The sequence below is a fragment of the Diachasma alloeum genome, unplaced genomic scaffold (genome assembly GCF_001412515.2).
Source record: "Diachasma alloeum isolate Michigan unplaced genomic scaffold, Dall2.0 Dall_scaffold_00343, whole genome shotgun sequence".
NCBI lineage: Eukaryota > Metazoa > Arthropoda > Insecta > Hymenoptera > Braconidae > Diachasma > Diachasma alloeum.
The window spans coordinates 749330-771113 of record NW_021680482.1 but is presented as its reverse complement, the minus strand read 5'-3'; the positions used below and the strand labels follow the sequence as shown (position 1 = coordinate 771113).

Here is a 21784-nt window from a genome sequence, read left to right as displayed (position 1 = left end):
CCACAAGCGTTGAAAAATATCATTATAGAAAATCTAAAAAAAATACCCACAAGAATCGAAAAATTGCAGGCGTCGGTATCTTTGATACAGCTGTATTTGTACGGGAATACGTCCATGGTCTTTCCTCCTGTCTCGAATTTCCTATAAACTCTTTGCATTCCCTCGAATTTTCTAGAAATTCCCTGAATTTCTTCGAAATTTCTAGAAACTCCTTGAATTCTTTCGAAATTTCGAGAAACCTCTCCAATTACCTCGAAATATCTATAATTTTCTAGAATTCCAATAGATGGTGCTGCACATAAGGATCGTTTCCCAAAATGACCCCCATATTGAATCCACAGACGTATCCACGTCAACAAAAGAGAACGCTGAAACCGGATAAAAATTTCGATATGACTCTCATAGAATTTCCCCAGCGAAAGCGCTTCGTCCTATTGATTTCTCTCCTCCGTCCCCTCAATCTCCCCAGGACAACAATTTCTGCCCATACTACCCAAGTTGATTGACAATGAACGATTGTTTCGATTGTTAACTTTTTTATTCGCCTTGCGATTGAACACTGATAGACTGATTCATTTATTCCAAACGAAATTCGTTAGCTATTAACGAATAGTAGAGTTCAATATGACCAAGTGAATATTCGGTAATAATTAACGAAAGGTTCACTTGAAAGGTGAGAATCGAGTCAAACAAGCCTCCTCAAATATGCATTTATTAACTATTAACGAATGAACATTTGGTGAGACCGAGTAGACCCTCATCTCCAACCAAATCCATTCGTTAACAACTAATCTTTTCTATGAGATAATGGAAATGATTGATTGATGGATCAATCAATGATTTCCATGACTACAAGTATGTTATTGTGCGTTACATCGCTCACTTGAAGGTGGTCGCGCGATGATTGCCTAGTATTCCAAAAGGTCAGAAGTCGATTTTTGAATGAATTATGCTCAGTAAAATGGAAAAAATCATCTGGTCCTTGGCGCCAGCCTTAGAAATAGGTCTCGCGGTTGGTGAAAGGTGAGCCACAGGTGTCAACATTCCGCGTCGATGAGTATTACCGCGCTTGCGCATCGTCTACAAGTACCAAAATGGCGGCCACTGGGTTATTGTTGTCGGGTCGCAGTGACACAGCGCACAGCGATGCTCACACGCCCGTCGCACTAGAGTGTGGGATTTATTGCGGGAGTTCCCGGGGGTGGATTCAGTTAGCGTACGACCATTGACTGGTCAAAAGGGACATGTTGAGAGTCTCCATAAATTTTTTTCTCGTTACTGTAGTACTATTGCAGTCTGCAGCTGCGCAAAACAGCACGAGATCCTCATTTCGCGACGAAAAGGTGAGGCAAAACTAAATTACGAATCGATGCCATGCAATGTTTATTTTTCAATAACTCCTCTCGTTATTTTCCATTATTTACGCATCTCCCGCCATTTGTTCACAGTTGTTGCATACGGCAGACAGTCTCGATGCCGCTCAAGTGAGGCGGCTGTCACAGCTGTCGAACACTACGAATTTGAATGAAATATTGGACAATATCTGTGTTGTTAGGGTCGTGGGAACTCCAGCGCATGCACGAGTTGGAAATGTATGTAGTTAATCAAATAATTACAGAAAGTTAAGTCATTTGTTCCTCAGTGATTGGAGTTTAACAGTTCGGCGTAAGGATAATTGAATTAATTACACGGAAAGATACTCGGAATGAGGAAAGTCTTAATCGGAAAATAAATATTTTTTATCCGAGAATACGACATTCTCGAATCAACTTAACATGTTTCGGTTAAGAATACCTTTGGCGGGGCATTCTTCCATTTTATAGTAGTAGTTATTATGGGAGAATACATTTATATGATTGAGGAAGCGGTGTCATTATTATTATAACAATGATGTATTGTGTATTATTACCAAGAAGGTTGTGGTAATATCGATTGATTCGTGAATTCGCGGAAGAGTCTTATGGTACCCTTATGGCGAAATCAGTCATCACGGTTTTTAATGAATCCCATTTTAAAAAATGTGCGAAGAAGGTGTTTATTCTAATTTCCTCTTCAGATAAGAAAACAAAATCGAATTGAAGGTCCGCGTGTGTTATCTCTCGAACGTGGGCTTGATTGTTTTTTTCTTAATTTTGATATTCTGAGATGTTCTCCAATTGCTGCTCAGTGTTACGTAACCCTGGAGTCTTCAAAATTGCGATCGTGCAATCAAAAGAACGTTGAAATACTGAACATTTTCATAGAGTTTAAAAAAAAATGTTGAGAAATAAACAATAGTTTATTTGTAGATAATAGTTATTAATAAATAATAGTTAGTTATCCATTTATCCTTTTACAATTGCATCTGTGTCAGACTTATTTCCTAATCTTCATTATAAATGTTCTTTGGAAATGTTCAGTTTTTTTTTACTTTTGTTGATTGTAGAATCATAATTTTTAGGGACTCCTGCGTGATGTAAAATTCAATGGGATTTGTGATATATTTTAAATTATGACGATGAAAAAAAATCGAGACTATCGTTCGAAAGATGATCCATCCGGCTCTTAAGAAAAAAAATTGAAAAATGTATTATCAAATCCCTCTACATGAAGAAGAAAGAATTCATTTGCAACTGCTTATTTCTGAACAAAATAGATTTCTCAAAATTACTGTTACTGTCGTGTGTGAGGCAAACAAGTGGTGCTGAGAAGATTAAAATGTACGCAAATTCTCCGCTCGTATATTACTTGATCTTAAACAGCCCAATAAGCATTCGTAAGACAAAAAAATCCAGACGACTGAATTGTCATGAAATGTCCCATAAAGCAAATAACTCAAAATGAATAAAAACTTGAAAAAAGAGTAGAAAAATTTCAAAAGAAGCATTACCGTAATTACTCATCCAGATGAAAAATCATCATTCAACCATATTTATATATGATATTCATCTTATTATTAATTCATCCAATTATTCATGCGGCATATTGATGCGATCGATTTTGTTAATCCCCCAGTACATAAAAGATTATATGGACAAGCTGTGATAGTCCACAGAAATCGACGCGTTCAAAGACGATACTCCGAATTTTGGAAGACTAGCCTTTAGAAAGCAAATAACTCAAAATGAATAAAAACTTGAAAAAAAAGTAGAAAAATTCCAAAAGAAGCATTACCATAATTACTCATCCAGATAAAAAATCATCATTCAACCATATTTATATCTGATATTCATCTTATTATTAATTCATCCAATTATTCATGCGGCATATTGATGCGATCGATTTTGTTAATCCCCCAGTACATAAAAAATTATATGGACAAGCTGGGATGGTCCACAGAAATCGACGCGTTCGAAGACGATACTCCGAATTTTGGAAGACTAGCCTTTAGAAAGCAAATAACTCAAAATGAATAAAAACTTGAAAAAAAGTAGAAAAATTCCAAAAGAAGCATTACCATAATTACTCATCCAGATAAAAAATCATCATTCAACCATATTTATATATGATATTCACCTTAATATTAATTCATTCAATTATTCATGCGGCATATTGATGCGATCGATTTTGTTAATCCCCCAGTACATAAAAGATTATATGGACAAGCTGGGATGGTCCACAGAAATCGACGCGTTCGAAGACGATACTCCGAATTTTGGAAGACTAGCCTTTAGAAATATCATAGCGAAATTGAATCCCAATGCACGCAGGTACTTGGCTCTGGCGTGTCACTATGACTCGAAGTACACGAGAGAAGGTGACTTTGTGGGGGCGACTGACAGCGCTGTCCCATGCGCCCAGATGATGAACTTGGCTACTGTAATGAGGAAACATCTGGAGCCACTGAAACAGGTTGGCCTTGTTGCGCATGAATAATTCTTTTCATTTGTGAAATCTAGGGGAATTATTAATCCATAACGTTTATTATGCTGTGAATTGTTGAGAAGTATTAGAGGTCTAATTAATTTTTATATTCTTTGCATTAGAATTTCCAAGAATTATGAATTTATAGGATTAAAACGATCCTGTAAATAGAATCTTATAATAGAATGAAGATTTATAGGATTTAAGAGGAAGATTGAGGGCTCGTGAGGCAATCAGAACATAGCTGACGTCTTTTTTGTAATATGTAGCATAATTACGGTTCATGATACAGGAAAATATTCCAAATTACATCAAGTAAACTTTTGAGGATTAAGATCAATTCCACTGGGAATGCTGGGAAGTAATTGATTATTTTGGATCGTTGAATTCCCGCATGAAAAGTTTAATAGAAAATTGAATTCTCTTCTATTGGGGATCTTTAGGAAACCATTGGGGTTTATTTCTGGTAGAGTTCTATTAGAATTTTATCGAAAATTATACCACTTTGCCATACGTTTTTCAGTAGATATTTTTGATAGAAAAAAGGAAATAGAGGTTTTAAATAGAAATTATATACGATTTCTATATATTCCTTATTTTGTTAAGTTTTTTTTCTATGAGAATTCATGGACATATGCAAAAACCCCTTTTCATGGACGTCCACCTATGTCCATGAATTCTCATAGAAAAAAAATTAAAATTGGTAAATTGTTTTTTTATCCTCTCGCTAGAGAAGATTATGAAAAGAGATTTAAGCCATCGAAAATAATTTACTTCTCTCAAGTGAATGTAGACTACACATTAGGAAATTTTTCTCTCAATGTATAGAATAGCAACAGTAATTTCATGCAATTACAATTCTTTCATAGCGTAGATACTGTGACTCATGAAAAATTTCTCATGTCTTATTTAATTATAATTTCATTGTTACATTCGGCTTTCGTTTTCAGGGAAGTCTCAGTTTGATGTTAATATTTTTCGATGGAGAAGAAGCATTCAAGACTTGGGGGCCCAAAGACTCGATTTACGGATCTCGACATCTAGCCGCCAAATGGCACGGGGTCAGAAACACCATTGGATACGAGTCGGATATCACAGATTTGGACAGAATTGTCAGTTTATTTTTTTACTATTTCATCTGAGACTATTCGCAAAATAGTCCTCACGACTGAATGAAAATTCCTCAATTCCGTTGACAATTTCGATTTGTTAAATGATATGGAATTGTTTTTCAGGATCTACTGGTGCTGTTAGATTTACTCGGAGCTTCTGATCCCACATTCTACAACTATTTTGACAATACAGAGCACTGGTACAGCCAGTTGGTCACGGCAGAAAGAGAACTAGCAAAATTGAGACTGTTCGATAATTATTCATATGGCAAGCCTGAACAGACCTACTTTCAGCCTTATTCCATTGATGGCGGTGTTGAAGACGATCACGTTCCATTTATGAGGAGAAGTGAGTTTATTCATTACAATCTGTGATAAGCAAATTCCATAATTATTTCTTCACTTGAGGCCCGCGTGTATTATCTTTCGAATGTAACCTTGGTTGTTTTTTTAAATTTTGATTATCTCAAATGTTTTCCAATTGCCAGTCTGTTTTACATAGCCCCCGAGTCGATGAAAATTATGATTAAATGTGTAAATTATCATTAAATTTAAAGATTGAATCATTTAACGAAAAATTAAGATTTTTATAATAATATTGGAAAATAAAACGAATTGGGAGGAAAATTATTAATTTACAAATTAATAATTTACTGCATTTTGCAAATTAACTGCAATTAAAGGAAAGAAGCACTAACGAACGTCATTGCTATGTCAAATGAGAGATTTTATCTCCGCAAAGTTTGACCGTCGTGACCCTCGGGATTTCACACATTTCCCCTCTGACCTACTTATTATCCTCCTTGCAACATTGAATAAATTAATAAGTGCCACGATTCTCAACATTTTACCATTGAAATGATTATACTTTAAAAAATTGAAGAATTAAAAAATTTGTGTTCACCTCTTCAGGTCTAAATAAAAGAGATTTCTCCATTTTTGGAAAATCAATTCGAAACTCAACAATAGGTCTTTTATTTTGATGTCCAGTAAACGGACATGTGGAAGTAAATTTTTTGATGCTGGAAATAAAAATATCTGATTTGAAAAAAATTTAAAAATCCCCAAAAAACAATCTGAATGGTTAGTTATTAATTAATTTAATATTTTTTGAATTTCAGACGTGCCCATTCTCCACTTAATTCCAAGCCCCTTCCCCCGAATTTGGCACACGTCCAAAGACAACAGAAACGCCATCAGCATTCCCACAACTGAGAACTTGAATAAAATATTGCGATTATTTGTTGCTTCCTACTTGAAGCTCAAGGTGTCTGTAAAAAATGTTTATAAGAATTAATGTTGTTTAAAACTTGTACAATTCATGCTTCATCATTTCTCCCCGCCCTCAAGTCCACGAGAGAATCGCAAACAATTGAAGATAGTCCAAAATGGCCGAACTTTGATCCCTTTTGACACATCAGAAAATTCAAAATTCTCAATCTTCAAATTGCACAAGTTTATCTTTTACTCTTTTATGGAAGACGGAGTGGGAGAATTTAAAATACCGAGGACGAAGATATTTCTGGTGTTTGCATCTTTGGTATTGAAGTTCTATTGTCATTTATCAGGAATACTGTCGCAGCAGGGGGAACTTGCGATCATGAATTTATTAGGAGTAGTGAGTTAATTAATCATTTCATTCGTTCCATTCCTCTAAAATTGAAGATGTTAATCCATTTTCAGAAGAATTTTTTTTTCATTTTTGAAAAAATACTGCAATTCAGCTGATGAAAAAATATAAGAACAATTTATTTTGATGATGGCCGGCTGCACCAGGCCCTGTTAGCCAAATAAATTGTCAGAATAAATTCATGTCTAGAGTAAGTGTATTTCACAGTTAGACAATTTTAGGAATTCGTCGTAGAGTGCTTTTATTCTACCATTCGGTCGTGAATATCAACTAAATACTTCATATTTAGTGGTATTATTGGCAAATAGTGATGATACATCGATGCAGCACGTCTTTCGGTGAAATACCTGCAATGAACTTTCGATCAAAATTCAGCTGTAGATTATTTGTATATATTCCGATACTTAACTAAGGCTTTTCTTAACTGGGTTTGGTGCGACCGGCCCTATTTCCTTTTTTCTATCAAAAAATATCTTTTGAAAAAATTACTATTAACAGAACTTACGTAGAATTTCTCTAAGGGGATATGTAGGTGAAATTTAAAAGCCCTTACTGGGCCTTGGGGCCTTAAGTTTCGGACCCGATCGATTGTGCCCCGTATAACCACGAGAAACTACATTTTTCCTGTTTTTCCTTCCAAATGCTCCTTGCGCTGTAGTTTCCATACGATTTTAGCTTTTTTTAAATATTCGTTACACCAAAGAGTAAGTTGAGCAAGCATCCGTTTTTCTTCAATCGCAGCAGATCATGAATAAATGAATTTTGAATTTCATAAATTTTTCGCGTCACTAGAGTAGAGTAAAATTTGAAATTTTCAAGACTTAAATTTCACCGACGTATCCCCTTAAAAAACAGAAGGTTTTTCTGACGAATTTTTCCCATACGTATGGACACGTAAGAAAAAATTCAATAGAAGACGTAACGAATTCGCTAGAAAATTCTATTGAAATTCTATAAGAATTCTATGGGGTTTCTACAGAATTTCTATTAGAATTCTATTGAAAAATTCTATTTGTTTTTTGCGTTAATTCTATTCGATATTCTATAAGAAAAAGTCAATAGATTTAGAATTTCCGTTGGAACTTTCCTCTTCAGATTGTTTCTACTAGAATTCCAATGGAAATCCTATAGAATTCCAATAGAATTTTCTAGCGAATTCGCTAGGTTTTCTATTGAATTTGTTCATGCGTGGAAAAACATCCAGTTCATTTACTCATAAAATCAATCGCTGAAATTCCTGAAATTCATCAGATAAATAGCGTGCGAGATTGGCTGAACGTCAATTGGCAGTATCAAGTCGACGAAATATCGAAATTGCCACTGTCCCATAACAACTCCAATCCCAACTATGAGGAGTGTGTGAAAACCGGTGAGCCACAGGAAATAGTACATTACATACCCGAGCCTTGGAAAACAGATCATCCTCCCCCACGTGCTTGCCATCCTCGCCTTCGGCTCGGAAGGCAATCTTGCACGTGGGGGAGGGGGATATGCTTTCCATGGCGAGGTGTGTATATTAATTTTCGTGTCGAGGGACCTGCAAAACGCCAATTTGATGCCATTGACGCCATTTGAAAATAGGGTTTTTCAGGTCCCGTGACACGAAACAATAATAACGAGAAAATGATAATGAAACACATTGTGCCCACTGATTACACTTAATTACTAGTCCTGAAGTGGGTCGTGATGACACGGATGATAATAGCGCACCTGTACACAGCGACGTACATCGCAAACTTTTATCCAATTTTAACCTTATGCCGGGGACGATTGTTGGTTCCCTGGTTGGCGATGAGTGCTGTTAAAAACTTTATCCTGGAGGTCATTGTCCTCGTGGTCGTTGTGCTTTTGTACCTGCAGAATCATCTGTCCATTTACTTACTGTGCGAATTTTTTATTCACAAATTGGTGACGCTTGGTAAGATCAGAGGGAAATTAAAATGTTACTCAATTAGGAACTTGCATGACTTCTTATTCTAATCTCGAGGCGACGAGTCATGAAATATTTGACGTTCCAAAATGATGAAAAAATTGGTCCTGAGAATGAGGAATTTTTTCTTAATGCACGCGACAATGCAATAGAAAATCCAATTGTCGTTGGAATTCTGTTGGAGAATATGTTTGGTTTTTGCCGATTTCTCTGCGGAATTATACAATTTTTCTGGACGATTTGTCGATAGCCTGAAGTGATATTAATCAAGTTTTTTACTCTTTCCACATGGCGCGATTATAGGAATATTGCCGCTTGTTTCGGGTTTAATCTTCGAAAAAAAATACTGTACACGATCCTAAGAATTGCCCGCCCGAAAAAATGGAATGGAAAAACCTAGCGAATTCGTTAGAAAATTCTATCGGATTTCTATTGAAATTTCTATTAGTTTTTGGCTGATTCTATTGAAATGTTCAATAGAAAAAGTCAACAGAAGTCGATCTTTCTGTATGACTTATTCTCTTCGAATATTTTCTGTAGAATTCCTTCGGCTCAAATTTTGCAAGTTTTTTTCATTCTATTTTTCGTTTCTTCTCATCAAGAAAATAAAAAAACCTGGAAAAATTGAGCCGAGAAAATTCTACAGAAAATATCTCAATAAAATGAGTTGTATAGAAACATGGAATACTATTGACTTTTTCGATTGGATATTTTATATTGAACACTTCAACAGAATCGGCCGAAAACGAATCGAGAATTCAGAAAGCGAAATTAGCTGTGTAGGAGTCGAATTTCAAAAAACGAATTCGTAATTGTTATCGTAATCGTTGGGTATGAACTTTATAATTTATTTTTCTTGGATTTTGCAATAAAAAATACAGTGAAAAAAACTTGCGAAACTCTGCCCAAAAAATTCTATAGAAAAACCCTAAAGAAAATAAGTCATAAAAATTGAGATCATGAACTTTTTTATATCTAATATTAAAAAACCAAGTAGAATCGATGAAAAATTGATAGAATTTTTGATTTAATCCCCATAGACATTCAATAGAATTCGTAGCGAAAGCGTTGGGTATTTCTTTTGAATTTTTCCATACGTATATTTATCCATAACAAATAATGCATAATTCATTCATTAATTAAAAAATTGAGCTTAATGCAAGTTCCCAATTGACCTAAAGAAATCCTCAGGAAAAAAATTGAAACGACTCAATTTCAGCGCCTGCAGTATACAACTGGCTGACGATAAACTCCTTCTACACCGAATTAAAGTCGCTAAATCATCGAAAGCTAGCTAGACTCAATACCTCAATATTCTATCAAAAGTCTTCAATAGTCTACAAGCACCCGAACGTCATAATAGGGCTCCCAATGCAGGCCACAAATCCCAATTATCCGCAAGAGCTCTTTAATTCAGGCTCGGGCCCTCCGATGAGAGTCACATCTCTCGCAAATTACCGCCACCCACTCTCTGACCCCCCCGGAAACCTCAGACTGACAAAATCCTTATCCTTCGCCTCGATCGACCGAAGAGAAATCGACTCCCTCATTACCGAAAATGCGCAGTCTCATGCAAGAAAACTTCAGGGGGCAATCAGTGAAGCTTCAACATCATCACCCTGCGGTTGTTCCCTCCGCGATGATCAGGAATTTCTCGATTTAAATAACAAGACATCGGAGGAAACGGTCTTTACAGATCAACGCACAGAGACAATCGATCCCCCGGAATCGTCTTTTCTCCCTCAAGACTGGTTTTTAAAAAAGATGAATGACAGATATAAATTGAGTGACTACACAAATCTCCTGAATCAATACAACGATGGCGAGTCTTCCAGATGGTCATCTAACGAAGAAGTGAACGATGAAGAGTCCGCTACCACCATAATCAAGACTGTACCTGACGAAGTCCCCAAAACGTCGAAGCCATCGACTAAAATGGACTCGATCCAGTGGCGAAGGCGACTTGAGATCATCGGATCGTCCTTCGAGTCGACTCTCCAGTATTACAATCAATCCTACGACTCCCGATCCTCAAAATTATCCATGAATGACTTTGGATTGAGCCGAAGTTGGATTCTAGATGGAATGATAATCACAGGAACTGTGAATAATAGAAAGACGTCGAGTCAGGGGTTGAACACGAACGTGAAGAGACTTGAGAGGGTGGAGATTGAGGCTTTGAAGGCGTATAATAAGAAAACGCTATGGGAGGATCGACTGAATCGTCAGAAATTGAAGGGAGATCTTGAGAAATCACGGAGGGGCTCGAATGAATTATCGAAGAAGGAGGAAGAGTGCGAAAGGGAGGTCCAAAGGGAAAGAAAGTACGAAGTTACGAGCTTGAGCATTAAAAAGGTCATTGCCAGTCTCGATTGGTCCCTGGGGGCTTTCCCAATTGATCTCTCCTATCGAGGCGAACTGAATTCCGGACAAATTACCGATGGACATGATGATGAGCCGTTGGTAGCTAATCTTGCCTCAGATAACACGAGAAACACCACGGAATTACTTCTGTTTGCCTTTGGTTTCAGTGACAGGAGTGGATTCGGCGAGTGGAATCCAACGTCAGACATTTATTCTTCATCTGAAGAAATACCCAATGTCTTCTTTGAGATTATTAAAACAGCCAGAGTGAGGGCTATTAAACACGACTGTAACTGCCGGAGTACAGCCGATGTGGATTATGGAGAAAATTATTGGGGGAATGTCAAATACATCACGTAGTTGGAAAGATTTAATAATTTTCTGCTCATACAGTTGAGCGATAGGCGAACATAAATTTAAACGAAATGACGAAAGACACTGATCTAGGTCAGTCACATGTTCCTCGTGAGAATTGAAAAAACTGTTTATATAATTCGCTCGTTTATTCGTTGAAATGTGGAGATAATTTATTACTCTTTAATCGTCATGAATTTAACAACGCAGGGTCGACGAAAGAAGTTTCGTCAGTTAAAAATGATCACCATCCACTATTCATTTTTATTAATGGGTTAGTATATCGTAGACCCATTAATACTACATCGCTGTATTGAGCTCATTAACACAGTTTGTCTTTGGTTCCACTATCAATGAATGGACCCCAACATCAGACATTCATTCTTCATCTGAAGAAATATCCAGCGCGTTCTTCGAGATAATGAAAACAGCCAGGATTATTAAACCCAAGTGTAATTATCGAAAAACACCGGATGTAAATCATGAAGAAATTATTGGAGGAATGTGAAATAAACTAAATCACCCAATCTCAAGATAATTCCTGCTCAAGCAATTAACTTAATGTAGACCATAAACTTCAACGGAATGATGAAAGGCATGATTCAGCTCAATCATATGTACCTGAAACGTAAATAAAAAATTCTGGGTCAAATCACTAGTGCCTTCAATCCTTCAACTTGTACTTATCCCTAATGAATTTTCTCCAGCGACGAGTATCTCACGAATTTGATATTCTCGGAGAAAAAAAGTACTGGAATGAAGAAGCTTTAGATACTGAAGTCGAGAACTCTAGGTTTTTAAGAGAGGAAACGTTTATAATTTATGAGATTGGAGGCATTCGCAATTTGGGACATTAACTCTCCTGTAGTCGCTCGTCTTCGCCGAACGTTATTGGTCGCGTGGTAAGCGCTGCGCCGTCTACGAGCGCGCGTTGCCAAAGCCATACGACACTATAAACATATTACCGGGCAGTAGTAGATAAATTATAAATTTCGACACAAATCCCATAAGAGTCCGTGTATAACGAAAAACTTGTTTATTTATTTCTGGCGAGACTATTGCCATTAATTTTTTTTTAACATCAAAGAAGTTAGTTTCATATGCTTTGCTATCAGCCAAAAAAATTATAGAATTTTCCTTGAACATGAAGAAATAAGATTTGCTGAAAATGGCTAAACATCCTGAAGAACTCGGGTTTTTTATTTCAGTAAAAATTTCCCTAGAAGTTTCACTCGAATCATTTCTCCCTGCGTACATACCTGAAATCCGCCCCAAGAAGGAACGCGTCGTCCCCAAAAAACTGATTTACATAATTTACTCATTTATTAAAACAAAGATAAAAACCTATTTCTAATTATTACCAATCAATTCAAGAATTACATCAACAACAAAGCCTATCCTAAATCAATACAAAACCACTGTAAAAAACTGCATGTACACGTTTACAAGAATAAAATACCGAAAAAGCCGTCGATATCAGCACGTTTCATCGTACCCGTTCTCCGACTCCGGAACGATGTAGTCAGGGTCGCAGACGGTGTTCCTGACAGCCTCGTCAACGTACGCCCGATAAACCCTGAAGTTGATGTCGTGAGGATTCCAGGGCCCATAGAGGTACATGGGGAGTCTGTTGGAGATGGTCCAGAAGCTCTGTCGATCCTCGTGATCGACCCTGAGATCGTTCGGGAACACGAGTGACTCATTGCTGACGCCGATGACTCCCAGATTCTGCGGGATGTACTCTTTCCTGGTGTCCCAGCACCAGACCGAGTCCCTGGTCACCATGTTGATGAACATTACCCCGTGTTTGTCGATGGCTGACCCCGAGGAGTGGCCGTAGTCCTTCGCGCGCGGTTTTCCCACTGGCATGAAGCTCTCGGGACTCGTCTCGGCCGTGTCTTTGTCGTTTAGGACTGAGGTTGCGACTGCGAACTCTCGGAAACTCGACATCGGGTGGAAGAAGAGGGTCCGGTCGTTGTTGATGTCCAGGGGGCTCAGGGCCAGCCCCAGAATGCCATCCATCCACTGGAACTGGATTCCGTGGAGCTCGTAGCGCGCTGAGAGCGGATCCGGCAGGAAAAAGTGGTGCTGGATCCGGAAGGACGTGTCGTTCGAGAAGTCGTAGACTATCATTGCGAAGCGCCACACGTCCGAGAGGTAGACTTTCGCCGAGGTGCAGTCGCCGTCTCTGACGTCCACGACTATGTTCGACCAGAGGGAGTCCTGCTTCACCTGGTCCTCCGGGATCTGGTACCGGCGGAGGAGGCGGTCTGTGCGCAGGTCGAAGATGAAGATCGCGGGCGGACAGATCTGCCGCGGGTCCGCGGTCAGGTTCACTGTGCCGGAGTCCAGCACCCAGAGCCGGTCGCACTCGTCTACTTGGATGCGGAATACTGACGTCATGCCGCCGCATGAATCTGGGGAGCGGGAGGGGTTAAAGGTGGTACTGCTGAGAGGTGGCATTGGTAATTAAATGACAAAGGCATCAGAGAAATTTTTAGGTATAGGTGAATTTGGAATGAATCAATTGGTGATATTAGTCAGCAGGTTTTTGATTTTTGGAAATAATCAGCAATTTACATTTTCAAGTTCCGAATTATTTTGTCGATCGGGAATTGAAATATTCAAATTCGAATTACTTTATGAACCAATAATTGAGAAGTTGACTTACCAATTATTATATTATTTTTCAAATTTCAATTACGATGAATGAATTTAAATTACTATAAGGTGAAAGTTCTCATAATATTACTAAAAGTAATGATTGATACCGATCTATGATTAAATGGTTTTTCTCCTCCGATGCTCAAGAGAGCATCCCCAAGAAGGGGATTTCATAGAAATTTCAATAGAAATAGAGTGGAATGATGGTTTTTCTTATTGAGGGTTTAAGGGTAAGTAAATTATAAAATTTGAGATTTCACTGAAAATTCAGTCAAATGCCAGAATTTTTAGAAGCATAGAGACGAGATGTCTTCGATTCATTTGAATTTTCAATGAAAACGTGAATATTCAGTGCCAAATTCTCCTGAATTTTTAAATAATTGAAAATTCAAGAATATGTTTACCGGTATTTTGCGGTTTTCTATTAATTTTCAGGGAACAATTAAACTAAAATTCACAGTTATCCTCGATTTTTCCCCGCAATTCAGAATTTTCAATGACGCAATTCCTTGAAATTCCAGTGGAACTTGAATGCGATAAAAATTTCGGAAAATTCTACGGGAAATGGCAGCTAAAAATTTTTTAAATTGTAAAAACCGCTAGACTAATACTTGAAAATTGAGGGTCATCTACATAGATCGCCATTGACGGTCAAAATTCAGTAGTGAAGCGGTAAACCTGCTTAAGTCGATTTTGACTGCTGTCCAGTTATTCATTAATACCTCAAAATCTAAGAGAGATAGCAAAATATTTCTTATGACCTTTTTTATAACCCTCAATTGGCTCTACAAAAAAGGTCAGAACAAAAGTTTTTCCATCTCTTTTAGATTCCGAGATATTCGTCAAAAACTAGCCGATAGTCGAAATCGACTTGACCCGGTTTACCGCTTGGCTACTTCAACATTTATGCGGTAATTTCATGCTCATGGCCAATCATTTCTTTTTCTGACCACGTCAGATTCTCGGCGCGGTAATTACCGGTCATGCCGGTGGTCATTGCCGGTCATTTGACCGGTCGTACTTGTCACTCACATCTCTAATCATTACCTTGATGATGCCATCCCCAGCTGGGATAGGGTCTCAATTTAGGGCTCTTATCCTTAGAGAACCTCGGAGCGGTGGTGAGTGTGGCTGGCACCCCGCTCCTCCACTTTGGCAATGTCACGAAGACTCTGTCGTGCCAGAATTCCAGACCAAGTGGTAAATTATTCTCGGGAATGTAACTGCCCTCGAATATCGCACGCTCTCGTGCTGCTTCACTCTCGAATTCGAAGTCAACTGTGCTCCACGCATAGACCTCATTAAATAAAAAGGAAATGCATCGTTAACTCGATAATGAGAGGCCATTAAATTGCGTAACAGTCGAATCGTCCCACTTACGAGTTCCATCGATGGACCAGGTTTATCCTCCTTAGGAATTGAATTGCCTGGCGGCTCGAAGCTCTGACTTGGCTCGGCGAACGTAATATCGTTGCCATTAGTATTACCATAAGAGGTACTGTGTTGCGATTCACTGAATCTACCCGATCTCATGGAGTTGAGGATCTCGGGACTGAGAAAACTGGAAGAAGACTGCGTACACAATTCAATTGAATAAATCAAGTGTTACGTAAGGAGATCAGAGGGGGAGGCGCACGTTTTCTCGGGGCACTCACCACTCTGTATCCACCTTCCGGTATTCTTGGGGGCTCCAGCTCCTGGGAAATCTGCTCCAGGAGGTTTGGACTCTGGGCTGAGTACTCCTGCAGCCCCAGCAGGGTCATTGACACCAGCAGGGGCATTACGTTTGTCATACCTGCGGCAGAGAGTGGGTAGTGGAATTGGAGAATGAAACTGGAGGACATTGAAGTATTTAATTGTTGGGAATTTTGGGGAATTAGTTCAGGACTTTTTTGGAGTTTTATTAGATTCAATTTCGTGATTTGGAAATTCATTTGGAAATCACAATTATTTTTTTTAGATAAATTCGCAATTATTTGTCATCACGCACGAAAAAAATTATTACAAAATAACAGCGAATTCGCTAAACAATTCTGTTGATTTTCTATTGAACTTTCTATTTGCTTTTGGGAGATTCTATTGGAACATTTTCTATAGAAATTTCCGCAGCTCAAATTTTCCAAGTTTTTTAAATTTATTTTTCTTTTTTTTCATAAAAGAAATGGCCAAGACAGTTTGAGCCGAGGAAATTCTATAGAAAATATCTCAATAAAACAAGTTGTATAGTAAAATTTAATTTTATTGATTTTTTCTGTAGAATATTTGTTATCCAACATTTCAGTAGAATCGGCCATTTTACAATAATTTTATTATTGAAACTTTGCAGGCTTCAATTTTAATTTCGATATTGAACGATTAGAAAATATTTTAAAAATTAAAAAAAAAATTGGAAACTTTAATTTTGGAGGACGATTGGTGAAATAATTGAAAAATTGTAATTTTCAAAAATTGCGTATTTTCTACGAATAATTTATAAATAATCAATTTTCTCCCATAAAAATCATGTCTAAAAAAATTAGGTTTCCGAAAGTTTGAACAATTTCAATTATTTATTTATAAACAACGAATGTTTACAAGATCATAATTCTGTGCAAAATGTAATTTTAATAACCCTGAATATTCATAATTTTTTTTTTCAATTTTTCCTCACGCAATTTAATTATCAAATTCGTTGATTTTGAATCATTGGGTTTTAATGTCTCGTTAAATAGTGTATTATCTTCATAATGAGTCTATTTCAGAGAACATCTGAAGGGATAACAAGTATTTAAAAAATCAATAGAAAAATATAGGGTTTTTACCGGGAAATGCAAACTCAATTTTTACATTATTTCTAGAATTTCCAATTAATTTTTTAATTTTCTCATTTCTCACTAGAAAATCCACCAAAAAACTGCACGCCTAAATATTCTCACTACAAAAATTCGCAACTGAGTAATCTATCTCGGAAAATCGACACCTGACTTTTTTCGATCAAATATCTCTTAAAAAATCCGTTCGCGTTGGACTTCCTATAGAACACCGAAAAAATTTCAACCGAATTCCAATAGAACCTTAAATACCAAAGCTAATTACTATCACAAAAAAATTATTTCTACAATTGAACGTGAAATCACAGCATCCCGCGAAGACTACAGAAAAAAAAATTTCCCTATTAATTCTGCACATCCCCATAAATTATCTCGACAACGAGGGATGCTGGTGAAAATGTCAAAGCCTTTTTTGCAGCTGGAAAAATCTCCAGCAAAAAATCCCCTGAATTTCCCCCTAAAGCCCAAAATAAACCAAGAAACACCAGAAAATAGAATTTCGTTTATCACGATTCATTCCTTCACTCCAAAATTCAATAAATCAGTGTGAAAAACTGAAGCGTCAGCACGGCAATTCACGCACATGACACCATTTAGCAACTCATCGTAATTGACCCCATTACCTCGAGCCATCCAAATCGTAATTTCCGACGTAAAAAGAAAACTCCACTTTCTATTTCATCAACAAACGAAAATAATTTATCTCGATCTCAACTATTTATTTTGACGTTTGAATTTATCGGCTGTGTACGTCTTCCAAATTTACAGAAATATAAACGTTGGATTTAATTATTCAACTTTGATATATACGATCACAAAACTTGCGATACGACTGTGTGTCTCGCCTGCACATCTTCGTATATTCTATCCCGGATGAACACATTCGAGAGTAAAAGCCGGTGGCATCGTCATCCCCCACTCGTGACTTTTAGCTGGTATTCACAGGCCAAAAGAAGGAGAATCTTCACCTCGAGCTGGGTAGGTCAATTGGGAAGAGGCATAGAACCGTGAGAGACAATCAAACTGACTCCAAACTTCCGGAATAGAGTAACTTATTAAAGAACATTATCCCCCTTTCCCTTTCAGGCGCCATTATTTCTCGTTGTTACCTTTTTTTCCTGGTTTTCATTCGCACTGGCAATCGTATGGCAACCGTTCCACAAGACGAACACTTTTATTGCCGCAATAAACAAGATGAGTTTTCAATTAATGTCCCAGGACTGGTTTTGAATACACAACGCGTTGGAATTCAATTATTATCTAATACTTTTGGACATTTCGTAATAGCTTCACTGCTTTTATTTTCACACTGTGAGAGGAATGTATTGGTCAATGATCGGTCATTAACTTTCAGTTATATGGGCATGGGGCAATTTCACTTGTAAAAATTAGAGATAACAGGGGATAAAGAACAGGAGCAAAAACCCCTACAGTGCACAGGCTTTTTTGTGTATGTTGGGAGCAAACGTGCAAACGTGGATTGAATACTCGAGAATTTGAATTATTTTTCGGTCATTAAATGTGGGGAAATTTTAGGGGAATGGATCGGCTAAAGGCTCGAATAAAGGTTTCAAGATTTGTTACATGAAATTAGAGGGGAAATTTCCTAATCGTGTTCCAGGCTGAAATCACCAGGAAAAATGCCAAAATGCTCTTAAATCATGCCAGACGATAAATGTCTGCGATCGAGGGAATAAAATACCCTTCGCTGTGAATTCGAATTCAATTTAAAATTTAACCATTTTCATCACCTGAAAATTGCAATTTCCCGCATTTGACTGCTTTTTCCGTAACAAAATATACGAAAATCTCATGTAAAAATCAAAATCAAATAAAAATAAATGACTAAAAATTTAAATTTTACATAAATGGATCGTTGTTAAAAAATTCGCGATCTGCTTGAAAGTTCATGAGTAATTTCCTACCAGTGTACCACTCTAAATTCACCACTAAAAATCTGACAATGCTCTTAAATCACTCCAGCCAATAAATGTCCACACTCGAGCCACTAAATTATCCTCCAAAGTGAAACTAATCTCCACTTCACCTCAAATTACATAAAACCCGTCAAGACCTTGCCATATCCAAAAACAACTTACGAATTTCATTGTATCCGTGAAAGTGGTACTGCGGAAAAAAATTCCGTTTTCTCCCAAAATCCCCTCCATAATGATCTCTGTAATCCTCCAAGGGATCACTATAGCTGAAGTCCCTGTCCTCCCCGTCGGGCTCGATGGACCAGGGTGTTGTGCTCCGACGTTTTGACTTCCTGGAAGTCATCTCGGGTCCGTTATTTATCCCTTCCTCATCGTATGGCACTCATCCCATCCAATCGGTATTCTATCAGACCACGCACTTCAGCTCAAATGTCATTACAAACGTGCGATTAATTGACAAAATAACAGACCCGAACAAATGCAGACTTGATTTCAAACGAGATGTTGAGGCACTACAGCTCACATTCAAAGCACAAGTGGTGGAAAGATTTCTTTTTATTATTTTTTTCCTTCCGCTGTTGGAGCCCCGCGTGCACTAGCGGAGGAAAGTAATTGGCCAAAACCTACTAATCACACGGCCTGTAACAATTGGCGCGGAAGCTATCACGCGCGAAATAATTTCACAGAAAAATTTTAACGAATTCGTTGGAATATTCTGTTGAACCTCTGTTGAATATTCTATTAGTTTTTCACTTCTATTGACAATTGCGCGAGATTTACTGCGCATTTTTTAATGGAAACATGTCTAATAGAATATTTTTTTAGAGAGAAGAACGGTACAATTTGATCTTTCTGTACAACTTTTTCTGCAGGAATTCCTCGACATCAATTCTCTCAGTTTTTTGCATTGTATAATTTTCCTTTTCACATAAAAAACAAAAAATAAAATATTTCGTATTAAAAAATCTATTGAAAAAAGCGCAGAAAACCAACAGAAATTGTCAAAATAATCCGCAAAAAACAAATAGAATTTCAAAGAGAAGTTCAATAGAATTTTTCAACAAATTCACGAGGTTTTTTAACAATTTACCGCCCGTGACGATTGTATGCTATCACGCGCGAAAAAATTCCACAGAAAAACCTAGCGAATTCGTTAAAACATCTTATTGAATCTCTATTGAATATTCGATTAGTTTTTTTTTATTTACAATTCCACGAGATTTACTGCGGATTTTTGAATGGAAAAATGTCTAATCGAATCTTTTTTAGAAAAAAGAAAAGGGACAGAAGCAACAGAATTTATCAAAATAATCGACGAGGAACAAAAAGAATTTTACATAGAAGTTTAATAGAATTCTTCAGAAAATTTGCTAGGTTTTTTCGCGAAATTTCTTCATATGTGATGGTAATAATTTACCGCCCATGATGTCTGTATGCCATCATGCGCGAAATAATTTCACAGAAAAACCTAGCGAATTCGTTATAAAATTCTATTGCACCGCAATTGAATATTCTATTAGTTTTCCACAGCGTCTATTACCGAATTCCAGAGTTTCACTGCGCATTTTTTAATGCGAACCGTCTAATGGAATATTTTATATAAAAAATCAGTTCCATTTGATCTTTTCATTTCCTGCATGAATTCCGCGATATCAATTTTCCATTTTCTGCACTTTATGTTTTACCTATTACAAAAAAAATTAACAATAAAATCCGAAAATCAGAGCTGAAGAATTTCTATAGAAAATATCTGAATAGAATGAGTTGAATAGAAACATTAAATTCTATCAATTTTTTTCAATGGAATTGAACGCGTAAAAAAGCTGCAGAATTCGTCAACTCAATCAGAGAAAAACAAATTAACTGTTGAATAGAAGTTCAATAGAATTCCTCAGCAAATTCGCAAGATATTCCTACGTGATGGGAACAATTTACCGCCCACGGTGATTGTATGCACGCGATGTAACACCAGAGAAATATCCCACTAAGTAAAAATCCAATATAGCGTCGAGATATTTACGAATGTCGGGAATAAATCACTCTTCATACCCTGTCGACATTTTTAACGCACGATAATTACAATGTTATGAGACATTTTCCGATATTGCGACATGTCGCCATGGAGTAAAAATAAAAAGTAACAACTCATGGGAATTTTCAATCTCAATTCCCTAATGAGGTCAAAATCGTGCGGATTAACGAGGCTACCGAGTGTGTGCAATTTCACCGGGAAGAAATTTCTCCGGACCGCGTGGCATCGAGGACAGCTATAAATTTCCATGATATGTTTATTTATGTGCATCTGCCGGCTGTACGTTATCTCACTGTTGAAGATTTTTTTCCGGGGGGCATTCACGGGGTCGGATGCTTGATTGAGGTTTTTATTGTTGGGGATTGGAGTCCGTGGTACCGGGTAGCGCAATCAGTGACCTTCACTGGTGCAGGTGGGATAGAATGGAATTAACGATATCCAAGTATCTTTTACAGTTTGGTACCCTCACTGTTAGAAAATTACTCTTGAAATTTCAAACCAAAACGAAAAGCAAAATAACTAAGTTTTGCGTCTCAAGAGGACACAATCGCTCTTCAGTACAGAGCACAACGGATCGTAAATTAGTCCCTTTCTACACTGAGAGAAAAACAAACACGTTGTCAAACAAGTCTTGTGTGGGCCAACAAAATAGCTAGTTGAAAATTGCCAAAAAAGAATTTGTTTGGTTCGAATTTGAAAGTCCCAAACATGAGCAATTGTTCTGCTTTCGACAGCAACGAAATATTTGGCTCAAGAGGCGGATAATTCACACGAGACGGTGCCTTTTCTGGATGAAAATATCTCATATAGAGGAGAATTTATCAACAAATATTTTATCCCTAAGTTACAAGATTGCTATCATATCATTATTATTGTTTCATTTAAGGGTTCATTTGTTGTCTGTGATTATTAGACAGCCGGAACGAAATACTACTATCCCTTGTTTCGCATAAAACAAAGATTTTTCTGGAGCAAAATACGTATGGGAGTATCGAATAACGAAGGAATGGTGCTAGAAATGACATTTCTGGCGTGTACAGAGAATGCATTTTTTTTTTAACTACTAAATCTATTGTCGCGACAAAAATTTTTTATTCCGGCTCACTCT

At 37.2% G+C, this 21784-nt stretch overlaps 3 protein-coding genes across 4 annotated transcripts; 2 read left to right on the top strand and 1 right to left on the bottom strand.

Moving 5' to 3' along the window:
- The first annotated feature begins 1130 nt into the window (after window positions 1-1130).
- LOC107040792 (glutaminyl-peptide cyclotransferase) lies at window positions 1131-6273 on the top strand. The gene is made up of 6 exons (XM_015261034.2): window positions 1131-1343; window positions 1449-1592; window positions 3562-3831; window positions 4794-4955; window positions 5079-5304; window positions 6077-6273. Exons 1-6 carry the CDS (start codon window positions 1245-1247, stop codon window positions 6250-6252), a joined length of 1077 nt encoding a protein of 358 aa, XP_015116520.1. The 5' UTR covers window positions 1131-1244; the 3' UTR covers window positions 6253-6273.
- A 156-nt stretch (window positions 6274-6429) lies between these two features.
- On the top strand, window positions 6430-11826 carry LOC107040769. The gene is made up of 4 exons (XM_015260989.1): window positions 6430-6573; window positions 7837-7954; window positions 8255-8503; window positions 9735-11826. Exons 1-4 carry the CDS (start codon window positions 6430-6432, stop codon window positions 11237-11239), a joined length of 2016 nt encoding a protein of 671 aa, XP_015116475.1. The 3' UTR covers window positions 11240-11826.
- A 711-nt stretch (window positions 11827-12537) lies between these two features.
- On the bottom strand, window positions 12538-17546 carry LOC107040765 (protein yellow). 2 transcript variants are annotated; one of them, XM_015260985.1, is made up of 5 exons: window positions 17331-17546; window positions 15553-15692; window positions 15278-15469; window positions 14945-15194; window positions 12538-13650 (listed from the first exon to the last, which is right to left on the bottom strand). In XM_015260985.1, exons 1-5 carry the CDS (start codon window positions 17338-17340, stop codon window positions 12710-12712), a joined length of 1533 nt encoding a protein of 510 aa, XP_015116471.1. In that variant the 5' UTR covers window positions 17341-17546; the 3' UTR covers window positions 12538-12709. The 2 variants fall into 2 exon arrangements, with proteins under 2 accessions (XP_015116471.1, XP_015116470.1); XM_015260984.1 differs by lacking the exon at window positions 17331-17546 and having other exon boundaries at window positions 15553-15773.
- Between the last annotated feature and the right edge of the window lie 4238 nt (window positions 17547-21784).